Source organism: Salvia splendens, chromosome 3, assembly GCF_004379255.2.
Source record: "Salvia splendens isolate huo1 chromosome 3, SspV2, whole genome shotgun sequence".
Lineage (NCBI taxonomy): Eukaryota > Viridiplantae > Streptophyta > Magnoliopsida > Lamiales > Lamiaceae > Salvia > Salvia splendens.
Window position 1 is genome coordinate 33,606,027 of NC_056034.1, and position 14,354 is coordinate 33,620,380.

Sequence of the window (14,354 nt, forward strand, 5' to 3'; positions counted from 1 at the left end):
GGTGAATATATATATGCCTTCCAGTTATCCCCATTTTCTCCACACACTCAATCTTCATAGCCTCTAGTTATTTTGGGTCTTTGGGCCATATTAATTAATTCTTTGGGGCTGCAAAATAAACAGATTAGTTGGGCTCATATTGGTTAAAGCTTGGGTCTTTTAATTAACTAGGCGGACTCTTTTAATTTAATGATATGTTGGGCTGATGTTAGTTTAATTGTGGGGACGTGGTAAATATTCATTCTCGGAATAAGTTATTAGTGAAATTTCTCTAAGCCCGAAATAATTAGTTTTAGGAAATTAATAACGATAAGTTAATGGGCATCAAGCAGCCATTCCCAAAGGCCAAGCATACCTCAAAGTCAGTTATGGAGTATGCACACAGTGACATTTGGGGTCCAGCTCAGCCACCTACTATGAATGGAGGTAAATACTTCATCACCATAATAGATGATTTTTCTAGGAAATTATGGATCAAGACTTTAAGAGAAATATCAGAATCCTTCAAGTTCTTTAAGGAATGGCACACTATAGTTGAAAGGGAAAAGGGTGTAAGTCTTAAATGCTTAAGAACAGACAATGGATTAGAGTATTTGTCCTCAGAGTTTGATGAATACTGTAAAGTCAGAGGCATTAAAAGGCATAGAACGGCCCCCAGAAATCCACAACAAAATGGGGTGGCCGAGCGCATGAATAGAACTATTCTTGAAAGGGTGAGGTGTATGCTCCCAACCTCTGGAGCTGACAAGAAATTCTGGGGAAAGGCTGTCTCCACAACAACTGATTTGATTAACAGAAGTCCATCATCTGCAGTTAACTTTGAGATTCCAGATTGCCTATGGTATGGAAGAATGCCTGATTACACTAGGCTGAAGCCTTTTTGTTGTAGAGTTTATTCTCATAAAAGGCAGGGGAAGCTAGATCCAAGAGTTGTAAAATGCATCTTTCTGGGATATCAGTCTAGATCTAAAGCTTATAGGCTTTGGTGTACTGAGTCAGAAAAGGGGAAGTTAGTAGTGAGTAGAGATGTTGTTTTTTATGAAGCTTCGATGCCATTGCTGAAGAAGGAAAATGACAGTGCATCCATTGAGGTGGAGTCTTCAAAGGCATCTGATCCAGAAGCAGAATCTCCTCGTGATCAGACCCCTGCAGCTGCCAAGACACCAGAAGCTCAGCCACAACATCAGCACAGAGAGAGGCCTAAAAGAGCTACCAAACCGCCAGCCAGATTCTCAGATTATGAAATGACCTATTTTGCTTTATGTGTGGCAGAATCTATTGAGTTTGATGAACCTGCTACATATGAGGAGGCAATGAAGGGAATGGAGTGGAAACAATGGCTGGAGGCTATGAAAGATGAAATGGAGTCACTATTAAAAAATGGTACTTGGATTCTTGTTGATAAGCCAAATTCTCAGAAGCCTGTGGGATGTAAGTGGATTTTTAAGAAGAAGGTGGAGGTTTCTGATGGGAATAGAGTCAGGTACAAGGCAAGGCTTGTAGCAAAAGGATATTCACATAAGGAAGGAGTAGACTTTAATGAGATCTTCTCACCTGTTGTCAAGCATACTTCTATCAGAGTCCTATTGTCTGTTGTAGCACAAAGGAACTGGGAACCACATCAGCTTGATGTCAAGACTACTTTCCTCCATGGAGAGTTGAAGGAGACTATTTTTATGGAGCAGCCAACTGGTTTTGTAGTTCCTGGTCTGGTGAACAAAGTATGCTAGTTGAAAAAGAGCCTATATGGACTTAAACAGAGTAGTAGGCAATGTTATAAAAGGTTCGATACTCATCTTAACTCAATTGGTCTCAGGAAATCAGCATATGACAATTGTGTATACATCAAGACAGTGGATGGAGAGGCAATTGCTTATCTAGTCTTGTATATAGATGACATGCTGGTGGCTGCAAAGAGCATGGCTGATGTGAATTCTGTGAAGGAAGATCTTAAGAAGGAGTTTGATATGAAGGACCTCGGGGAAGCTAGAAGGATTCTAGGTATGGACATAAGCAGAGACAGGGCAAAGGGTGAACTAAGGCTGAGTCAAGAAGATTACTTGAGCAAGGTCTTGCAGAGATTTCAGATGCATGAATCTAAAAGTGTAGCCATCCCTTTAGCTCAGCACTTCAAGTTATCTACTCAACAAGCCCTAGACTCTGATCAAGAGAGAGTTGAGATGCAGAAGATACCATATGCAAATGTGATAGGAAGCATCATGTATTCCATGATCTATACCAGGCCGAATTTAGCACATGGGATCAGTGTGACCAGTAGGTATATGAAGGAATATGGGAGGGATCATTGGGCAGCCTTGAAGTGGATTATGAGATACATTAAGGGCAGCAAGTCTACTGGGATCATCTTCAAGAGACAGAAAGGTTGGAAAGAAGAGGCACTTGTGGGCTACTGCGATTCAGATTTTGCCACAAGTTTAGACACAAGGAAGTCACAAACTGGGTATATTTTCACCCTCTATGGATCAGCGGTTAGTTGGAAGTCTGCACTCCAATCGGTGGTCGCCTTATCTACTACCGAAGCGGAATATATCGCCTTGATAGAAGCGATAAAGGAAGGGAAATGGTTGATGGGAATCATTGAAGATTTTGGAGTAGATCAGAAGGTGGTGAAGGTATTGTGCGACAGTAATAGTGCAATAATGTTGGCAAAGAATCAAGTTTTCCACGAGAGAAGTAAGCACATCGACATAAGACTTCACTTCATTAGAGATGAAATAGCTAGTGGAGATGTTGAAGTTGAGAAAGTCAGGACCGAGAATAATGCAGCGGATGCATTAACCAAAGCCTTACCAGTTTCTAAGCTCAAGCATTGCTTGAGGCTGGTGGGTGTGTTGTCTGTTTAAGGTGGAGTAAGGATGAAGGGTTGAGAAGTGGATGTTTGTTGCTGTCACTGTCGAGGTGGAGATTGTGGAGTGCGGCCGTGACATGGACGAATGTGGAGTGGGCACGTGGCTCATCCGCCAGCTCACTAGTCAAGGGTGCATGAAGAAAGCGTTGTATGGGATCGAAGCTAAAGAGAGAGCAGAGTTGGTTAGTAACTAACTTTGGAGGCCTCCAGCTGGATTTAAGAGAGGCTGCCTTATTCATTGTAACACATAGACTCAATCAAGATCAGAGAGTGAGAGTAAAGAAGAAAGAAAAGTGAGCTGTGAGAATCACCATTGTAGAGTGAGGTAGCTCGTGTTGTGTTTTTCATCTTCTTGTTTCCATCTCTGTACAACCACCAAAAGAGTGATAGTAAATAAACATCTCATCCCTTCCGTGGACGTAGGCTAATTTTGCCGAACCACGTAAACCCCGACTGTTACTTGTTTTCTTGTTTTCGATCTCATCAATCTTTCAATCTAAAACCTCAACATTTAACAACTAAATCATCTTATTCCAAGAAGTTATAGGATTATAATTGTAACACATGCATGCATATACTGATATGTCATATACATACATATGCGGTATATGTAATTTTGTGGCGCAACTAGATGTGGTCTTTGACATGATTGTGGGTAGTGGTGAAGAAATGATAGCTATAGTCCATGGATAGATAGTGAAAGGGTATTGCTATCTCAATTCTCAAACTAGGGGGCCTCGAGAATTAATGAGGCACACGTGCATGGCTTCTTCATAGATTCTTGAGGGCTACATCAATTTCATGCATTCCGTCCATAAAAAATAGACAACATTTGATGCGGCATAGATTTTAATGCATAATTGATAAAGTAAGAAATAGATAGAAAGAAAGAGTGATTGAAGTAATGTTAGTGGAGAATGGAAACCACCTCGTTAAAGAGACAAAAGTTTCTTTAAATAGAATTGATCTATTTTTAAGGGACATCTCAAAATGATAAATGTGGTCATTTTTAATGGACAGGGGGAGTATTAATAATTTTTATTATCCTCTTCCATCAATGGTCTGTATCTTAAGTAGGCCAAACATGTGGTTGTTCCCATTAGGTCTTTCTAATTTATGATAGAATTGATCTATTTTTAAGGGATATCTCAAAATGATAAATGTGATCATTTTTAAGGGATGGCGGGAGTATTAATAATTTTTGTCATGCTCTTCCATCAATGGTCTCTATCTTAACTAGACCAAACATGTGGTTGTTCCCATTGGGCCTTTCTAATTTATGTTAGAATTCATGGTCTATACTCATTTCTGTACTGTCAATAGTTGGATGGAATAGCCTAATCGATGAGCAACGTGATCGATTCATTTATTTATATTTTCTAAATTGTGAATACTCACAATCTTTTAAATTACAAGATCAATGCGGTTATGTATTGAATGATTTAGATTAGCTCCACGTTCAATAACTAGTGATGGTTTATACAAAGATAAGTACTAGGCCTCTGCTAGTCCTAAGCAAGCCGCAAGGGATTCTAGATTATAGTACTATTAAATAAAAAAAAATTTGAGGGAATTAATTACTATACGATAGTGTTGGTTGATGTAATAATTCGCATTTCATTATAAATGAAACATTTGATTTCAACACGAGATTTTATGTAGTGTTGTTTTCTTAGTCGATGAGTAGAAAAAAAAAAGTAAGAGAAAAAAAGTAGAGATGATGTTGTTTTCATTTTAGGGAACGTTTTGTTTTTAAATGGGACAGAGGGAGTACTATCTTTAACATTGTAACTACGATATTTGAAGTATGATACTCCCTCAGTATACAAAAAATAGTCTCATTTGTGAACGACATGAATTTTAATGAGAAATTAGTATAGTATGAGAGATAGAGAAAAAATAGGTAAAGTAAAAGAGATACGGAGAAAAAGTAAGTAAAACATGAAAGAGAACTTTCCACTTTTGGAATGAGACTATTTTTTATAAATATCCCAAAATGGTAAAATGAGACTATTTTTCCGTAAACGGATAGAGTAGTATGAAAATAAAAGGACTGAGTAGATTGGAGTGTGAATAAATGAAAATAATGGATTCCGGGAACTTGTACATTGTTTAGCTTTCTTAAGACAATCCCATGTGTGCACATGCATCCCTCATCCAAAATTCATCACTCTTAAATGCATTCGTGCGGGTTCCCTTCTTTCTCCACAACAATTTTTCTGTGGAGTATAAGATTAGACTTGTAAATATATTATATATGGGTGTGTTAAACTGAAACCACTCTTTTATACTCCTTCCATTCCACTATATGTCAAAGAGTTTTTTTGACATGGTATTTAAGAAAAAGATATTTATTCAATTAAGTGGATAGAATAAAGTAAGACAAGAAAAGATTGGAGAGATAAAGAGAGAACAAAGTAAAAAATAAAAAATAAATTACGAAAGATAAATGGGTTACTTTTTGAAAAAAAGAAAAAGAGAAAAACAATCAGTTATGGGAAAATCTGAAATCATTTGATGCATATTTTCAACACTCTGAACAAAATCTACCAATAATTTATTAGAACTAACTCCACACTTATCATATACTATGATTGAAGAGATTTATTTTATCTTACTTAAGATTATAAATGCTGATATATACTGATATACAGATAATTCGAAGGGCCACGAGCATGTGGCTCAAGGCTTGCTTAATTATAACTATTCATCTCTCTCAATTAATTTGCTACTATTTCGTACAAGAAAAATTACTGGCTTATTATCTCGTCATCTAAGAAACTAAAAGTAATAATTCCATTCTAACGTTCAAGACTACGATAAAATTATTGACTCATTTAGAGATAAGATAGATGTCTAAATCAAACATATTAAACTAAGTGTGTGATCAAATTATTTTATTTTGCTGTAAACCCACGTTATTGTGGGATAAATGATTGCTTCGTTTATCAATATATTTTAAGAAGTTCAAAAATACATAAATCGGCAACGCCTTAATTAAACACATCTTATTTTTGTAGAGTTAATATACGTGGATGTTGTATTGACACAGGGAAGGTTGCAAATGTGAGGTTTAGGTTGCATAAAAAAGGCATGAAAATATAATGATATGGATATAATCTAATACAAACTTTATATACAATACAAACTCGAAACTATGATCTGGACCGTTAAATTTCAATAATGCAAACTTTATATATTGCACAAACTCCAAACTATGATCTGGACCGTTAAATTTCAAGATTTGATGACATGTGACAAATAACGTCAATAGAAAATGTCAACACAGCGTCAACATTGTCAACCGATTGACATTGTGCTGACATTTTCAGTTGACATTATTAGTCATCTGTTAACATCAAATCTTAAAACCTAACGGTACAAATCATAGTTAGGAGTTTATAAAAAAATGTGCCGTTTACATCTTATCACTACCCTACAATGGTATCACTACCCTACAATGGTATGTACTATATGTGCATAAACATATACTCTCTATGTCCCATTAAATATGAAACGTTTGCTTTTTCACACATGTTTTGGAAAAATGTTAATAAATAGTTAAAGTGAAGAAAAAATAAAGTAAAAAAAAGAATAATGTAAAGGGGACTCTCTTCTACATTATTCTCTCTCTTACTTTATTTTTCCATTACTTTAGTTATTTATTATATTTTTTTCTAAACAAGTGCGCAAAAGCAAACGTTGCATATTTAATGGGACAGAGGAGGACTACAACTAATCAACATTCAACACCATAAGAGTATCCACAATGGCGCCCGTCCCAGCGGACGTTCGGCCGGCGTGCCGGAGTTCCGCGCGGGACGTCCGCCATTGCGCAGCGGTGACTCGGATACAGACGTCCGCTGCGGACACCGGAAGTCTGCGGCGTTCCCGGGACGTCCGTCGCAACGTCCTTGCGGACGTCCTCCATTGCGTTGACCCCACGGACGTCCGCGCGGACGTCCCGATTATTTTATTTTTTTTAATTCTATAAATACGGCTCGTTGAACTTCATTTCATTCGCACCACTTGTATTAATGAGTATCTCTCTCTCTCTCTACGTTTCTTTTATATATCCGGAATGGCTGGTAGTGGTAGTGGTAGTGGTAGTGGCTTTGGTGCGAGCGGTAGCAGTGCGGGTGGTAGTGGTGGGGGTATGATGACATAATGAGGCGAATTCATGCACGTGTGCGGGAGGCAACGGAGAGGGAGATACAGGCGGCCTTGGCGCCGGCGGTACTTCGACCCATCCATCGTCGATCTATAGTACCCCGGGACCACCTCGCTGCACACCGTCGGTTGTATGAAGATTACTTCGCTTCGGAGCCATGATTTGGGGAGAACATGTTCCGGCGACGTTATAGGATGCATCGTCCGCTCTTTCTGCGTATCATGGGCGCCTTAGAGCGTCGATACGGGTATTTCAGGGTGCGGGAGGATGCAGCTGGTAAACCCGGCCACACTCCGATTCAGAAGTGCACTGGCGCAATCAGGCAGCTGGCATACGGAGGTGCGACTGACATGTTCGATGAGTACCTCCACATCGGCGAGACGACTGCCCGCGATTGCCTAAAGTATTTTTGTCTGGGCGTTAGGGAGATATTCGGCGATAGGTATCTTCGGAAGCCTACCCCGAAGATTGTCAGGCTCTGCTGGATATGCACGAGACTCAGCACGGGTTTCCGGGGATGCTGGGCAGCATAGATTGTATGCATTGGGAGTGGAAGAACTGCCCCGCTGCATGGAAAGGGGTGTACACTACGGGTTTCAAGGGCAAGAATCCCACGATGATCCTTGAAGCGGTAGCTGACTACCGGCTGTGGATTTAGCATGCCTATTTTGGAGTAGTCGGGTCGAACAATGACATCAACATCCTCCAGTCGCCGCCCCTTTTCAACGACCAGTGCAAGGGCGTCGGTCCGGGCGTCAATTTCGTCGCCAACGGCAACCAGCACAACATGGGCTATTATTTGGCTGATGGGATATACCCTATGTTGCCCGTCTTTGTGAAGACGATCAGATGCCCAACAGAAGAAAAGAATGTATATTTTGCGGCTCGTCAGGAGGCAGCGCGCAAGGATGTGGAGCGAGCATTTGGTGTGCTCTAGGCTCGATGGGTGGCAGTGAAGGGTCCATCACGGTTGTGGTATGCTGACAGCATCGCCGATATGATGTACGCATGTATTATCATGCATAACATGATTTTCGAAGATGAAGGTCCAGCACTGACGGATTGGGCCAATGATGATGCCGATGCTGCGGGTCCAAGCCACGGCGTGGCCACCGGCAATGTATGTATGGGGATACCCCATGACGAGGTGGAGCTAGTCCGTGCATTTGCCGACATGCGCAAAAAACAAGCCCATATTCGACTCTAGAATGATATAATTGAAGAAGTATGGCAGCGGAGGGGTCGTCCTTGATGGAATTTGTATTTATTTAAGTGTACTTTTTTAGTTTTTTTTTTGGTTGAAATGTACCTTTATTTTTTTTATTTAATGAAATTTTAATTCCATAAATTGTTTAATTTGGTGAATTTGTGAATTTTTATTATTGTGGGAAGTCCGTCGGGATGTCCTTGGGGATGTCCGTCACTGTGCAGTGGGAAGTCCTTATGACGTTGCAGTGCAGTGGGAAGTCCTTATGACGTGGTAGGAAGTGTTTTTGGGATGTCTGCGGGGATGTCCGCCGGGACATCCGCACCATTGTGGATGCTCTAATATCAACTTATTTTAAATTAGGGTCTTGACATGTGGGCCATAGAGTTGCATGTGCCCGCATGTGCTGTCTTTCTCTCACTGACCCACCACAATCCCCTTCTTTCTCTTCATAAATTGGCTTTATTCACTAATTTCTTTTCTCCCCTCTATCCTCTCTTTCTCATTTTGCCTTTTTTGTTGTAGTTAGATCCCAAGAAAATTTCAACTATTTTCTCTACATTTTTTCTTTCGGATCTCTGCTGCTATAAGTTCGCTCGATGAAAGCAAGGTAAGTTCCTATTTATCTTTCAGAATTCATTAATTAGTAGTATATAATAGCACTAATTTAGACGATAGAAATGAGTCATTCACCCTCATAATATGATTCATAAGGGTGAAGGGTTATCCAAAAATATATAGATAAGACAAGAATAAACTTATTTCAACACTCCCTTTGAGCATGCGCAGACAAAGAGATCTGCATTGACTTGAGCATGCCATTAAAAGATCTTTTAAGGGATGAGTTATCCAATAATATATAGATATGCCAAGTAGAAATAGGTCATTAAAAGACCTTTTAAGGGATGAGTTATCCAATAATATATAGATGAGACAAATTATTACCAAGTCTGACATAGGAAAAAATGAGGATTTTCCTTTTTTAGTTTAGAATTTATTATCCCACTAGGTAGTGAAATTGGAATAATATGGTTAAATTTTATGGGTCATGTCATCATGCAGTGTTCCTCATTCAATTCCAGATACAATAAAATTGTAAATTAATGGTGCTTAGTTATTCATAACCATAAATATTTTATTGATAGATCATCACTGAAACAAGAATTCCTGGAAAAATGGAGAAAGGGGCTCCAAATAGGAAGAAATGATTCAACCATTCTAGAAAGGAAAGACGCCATCAAATTATCAGCAGATGTGGCCATCGCCGCAACCAGAAACGCCGCCACCCGCTGGCGACGGGCGCTGCTGTGCGACGTCGTTTCCAAAAACCCGACCAACAAACACGTCGTCGAGCAAATTTTAGGTCATAAATTGAAAAACACAGCGGCGACTACTAGGCTGACCACCGCATGCAGGCGGAGAATTTTGAGACGTGGCCAAAATTATCGTCGTCGGAAGAGGAACAAGAGAAGCCGAGCCCTTCGGAAGCTTGTACCGGGTGGAGAAGAAATGGATGGGGTTTTGCTGCTTCAAGAAACGCTCGATTATATTGTCTCGTTACGAGCTCAGGTGGATGTCATGCGACGCCTTGCTGCCATCACCTGATCATCAATCTATTTATACATTAAAACTTGTGCCGAACATAATCCTCTGTATATCTACCTCTCTTAGTTTTTATCATTTTTATTTTTGGATGTAAATATTGTGTGTGTGTGTGTATGTAAAGATGAAGCAATGAAAGAGTATTCATGCTAATTACAATATTCATTAATTCAAAATTCAAAACTTTTCTTTGGGATTATGATTAATTATCTAAAAATGCTGTAACTTATATTAATAAAATTGTCTAAGGATATTTTTTAGCCAATTAAGAACGTTCATTGGAGTTCTAAGTACACCACCTACACTTTAAAAATTGGTTCAATCTTTAGGGAAGCAAATGAAAGTGTCAAAAATATAAGATTAAGGTGCGGTGGACAATTGTGACCTTAATTTTTTAAAAAAATTCTAATATAACTAATTGCGTCTCTAATTTTTTTTTATCTTTATAAGATAAGTTTGTTGCAATGTTATCACTGGATTTATAGTGGCACTGTCGCAGTTTCATTTCATTTTGTGAAATGTTACAACCTTTTAAAAAACTTATTTTGAATTTTACTGCATTTGGACAACTTGCAATATAGATATCAGGTGACCAAAAATGCATTTGGGCCTCCGTAAGAAATTTGTATCCATCTATATTGACCTTAGTATAATGTTTTTTTATGATATCTTACTTCAATGTATATAATACAGGAAAAAAAGTTCAATATGCATGAGCGTTTTTTAATTTGGGATTGTGAAAATGGCAATTGTCATATTCCAACATTTTGTATATAATGAAATATGTTGCAGTGCAATTATGATATAATTAGATTCCTTATAATGTCAATTGTCATATAGGTGGCAACTGTTAATAGAGTAAAAAATATTTACTTGTCTTAATTGTTCATTTGTTCAGTGCTATACCACATCAGTGTTGTTAGTCTTCTTAAGTAAGAAAACTTTTTGACTGACATTGCAACCCATTAACAATAGATAAACCAAAACATATCTAAGACACCAATTGAGTCACATACTGTGATGTTCATGTAAAACTACTTAGTCTACAATGCAAAAGACTTAGACTTGTTTGCTTTTAGATTTTAAATGTTGTAAAACACATCATATATGTTCAAACAAAGCACAATATAACAAAATATTCATTCTCCATTAATAATACTTTAAAAACTTTTTGTTTCTATCTCTGTCTTACTTTTCCAATTATGCATTAAAATTAGCGCTGGGTGGATGGAGTATATTATTATCATTTGAAAATTCTCTTGCAACTAACTTCTTAACATTCGTATCTACAAACATCTAACTCGGGATTCGGGGAGAACTTATAGGCCAATGGCATCTCTTGTCCGAAATTAAGTTTTGTCTCCAATTATAATTGTTGAAGCTGAAAGTAGAGATACCCAAGGTTTTCGGTTCCGACGGTTAACCGCGGAACCGTAACAGCCGGTTCAGGTTCCGAACAGGAACCGTGACTTTTTTCTTGAACCGGAACCGCCATATTTTGAACCGTGGGCCGGTTTCGGTTCCAAATTTTACGAACCGAAACCGTGCCGGAACCGCCGGTTCCGGACGGTTCCGGACGGTTCCAAACCGGACCTATGAAAAACCGTCGGAAAACCGTGAAATCTATCCGGAACCGTGAAAAAACGTACCGGAAAACCGACGGTTCCGAACCGAAACCGTAACCGTCGGTTTTGGAACCGGAACCGTGAAACACCCTCGCGGTTCGGTTCCAGTTCGATAATTTCTGAAACCGGAACCGGCGGTTCCAAACCGTAACCGCCGGTTCCGGAACCGTGGGCATCTCTAGATGAAAGTAAAGAGATACATACTATAAACATATCGTAAAAATTGATGTTCAAATGTTCAATTACTGGGTGTTGGTTGTAACTGGGTGGGCATGGCCAAGAGCCCACTAGGATTAATTAGGACAATTACAAACATCCTAGCCCAACATGAATTACGACACTACTGAATTCAAAGGTTTAACCAACAGAGTTGTCGATTCGACAACGAAAACTAAAATATCTAATTGAAGTCAAACCAATAAAATCAATCCTAGTATTTCCTCTGTCCACCATTTAAAAAAATCAATTTGTCATTTTAGATTATCCATAATTTAAATAATTATTTATTTTTTTCCACTTAATTTGATATATGGATTCTCTACTACATTCTACTCGTTGGCAATTGAAACTAGAAAAATAACATATAACTGTCCCACATCGGTGTTAAAAGAAAACTGAAACTAGTATATAAATCTCATGGGCCACTCCTCCTATCACCAATTGGTTTTAGGATGGAACTCATTGATTTCTATCATGGTATCAGAGCGGGTCGCCGACTGTGGGTCAAATTTAACTGACCCAACAGTATATTTGGGCTTAAAATTTGGGCCAGTGGTCCAACCGATCAGAAAAAAATTGGGTCAGTTGTCCAATCGATCAGAAAAAAAAGTCCAACCCCTCCAAGTTCACTTTGAAGGGTTTGAGGGAGGGTGTTGGCAATTGAAACTAGAAAAATAACATATAACTGTCTGAAACTAGTATATAAATCTCATGGGCCACTCCTCCTATCACCAATTGGTTTTAGGATGGAACCCATGTATTTTTATCACCACTAACATTTTATACTCACGCAATTCATTAGATTAAGAGTAACTTAGTTTAAAAAAATAATGAATTTAGACTCATAATCTTGTAGTCACGAAAAAATCATTTTTCTTGTCACGATATGTGCAAAAGAGTTATAACTATTTTAATGGAGAGTTTCGAGCACTTGATATTTGTTATTTGGTTGATTACTAGTTTTGGCGTCTTCTCTCACAATCGCAATATGAAAAGAGCGAAAATTGTCTCCAATTAGAACAAGTCATATCAATAATTAATTATATGTAGTGTTTCCCATCTCCTTGAAATAATACCTCATATCATTTTGTTAGTATATGTGATTACAAATTCACACTAGAATATTGCACTCCGAATGGTGTAATGATAGCAATTGCCAAAATCAAATGATTATCACCATGATTTATCCCCTTACTAAAGCACATTTTACGTTTCTTTTTTAGCAATAAAGTATCAATGCTTAGTGCTAATTACTTTTAAAGTTTTATTAATGTTGCATCTCTATTCATTGCACATGCAACTATTTGAACAGCTTAATTACTCTATGATGTATGTTTTTCAACCTCCACGTATTATTATTATTATTATTATTATTATTATTATTATTATTATTATTATTATTATTATTATTATTATTATTATTATTATTATTATTATTATTATTATTATTATTTCTGCTTTTCTTTCTGTCAGTGGCTAAATTAGGTGTTAGACACAGGTCCCTCACTTCATTATTTAAAAAAAAATTAGGCAAGCACAACTTAATGCTGTCTTACCACATGATCTCGATGACTATTTAAAATATTTTGTATGACCTCAAATCAATAATCCCAAAAGCTAATTTGTACATGCCCTTGTCGATCGACAACTTGAAACGATTAGAAGCCTAGTGAGGAAAAGTCGTTTTGCTCATTCTTCCAACATCATTTCAATCTAAAAGCTAATCTTAATTTAAATTGTTTATTAAGGCGATAATCATCTATATATACATAGCATATATAGCATTGCTTTTGAGATATTACAATCTAATTCAGTTATACACATCTACAGCTTCTAGATACCACGTATGTGATTCCAATATAGATAACACCTCCTTTCCAGCTAATACTATACATAACATACACCAAATTAGTGTAAAAATTATAAACTTTGGTCAAATTCTGATTAAGTGCCATAATTTTTAAAAATTGTTAATTATATCATAACTTTGATAATTTTGTCAATTATCTTATTTATTTGTATTTGAAGGAAATATTGTATGCCATAAAAGCCGAAATCCATGATTTTTTTTATATATAAATTTATACATATCATTCACAAAAGTTATTGATTTTAGTATAAAAATACACTAGCATATAAGATTATGCTAAACTATTTTAGCTTCCAAATTATACATAATTTTTCTCAAAATCTATATCAATTGGACAACTGAGAAAAATGTGAAAAATATGATATAATTGGCTATTTTGTAAAATTGCGTGATTGACCAAAATTTGACAAAACTTCATGGTTTTTATGCCAATGTGCCATTTTGTATTTATAGTGTAGCATTTTCTTGGCATCTGAGACATGGCCATGGCCCAAGACAGCTCTTTCTATTCCTTCTAGCACTTATGATGTTGTGTCTCAAAAATTGGCCATGCTTAGCTAGAGCTTCTGGTATGAATTTAAAGAAACCAAAATGAAGGGCCCAAAGAGATTTATAAACATCTGTTTATCTTTTTCAGTAAGAGTCATGTTAATTGGTTTTTATATATGCTTCATGAGTGGCAAGCATGTGTGTTTTATCCCATATAAAATTGAGTGCTTTTCTCCAACAAAATCTAATTATCTACATAAACTATATATGCCTGATGGGGTCCTCCTAACTCCCATCAACAA

The 14,354-nt window shown here is 37.4% G+C and overlaps 1 protein-coding gene across 1 annotated transcript; it reads left to right on the forward strand.

Moving 5' to 3' along the window:
• The first annotated feature begins 8,722 nt into the window (after positions 1-8,722).
• Positions 8,723-10,002, forward strand: LOC121793894 (transcription factor IBH1-like 1). Its single transcript, XM_042191916.1, has 2 exons — positions 8,723-8,857; positions 9,393-10,002. Exons 1-2 carry the CDS (start codon positions 8,847-8,849, stop codon positions 9,850-9,852), a joined length of 471 nt encoding a protein of 156 aa, XP_042047850.1. The 5' UTR covers positions 8,723-8,846; the 3' UTR covers positions 9,853-10,002.
• Positions 10,003-14,354: the final 4,352 nt, after the last annotated feature.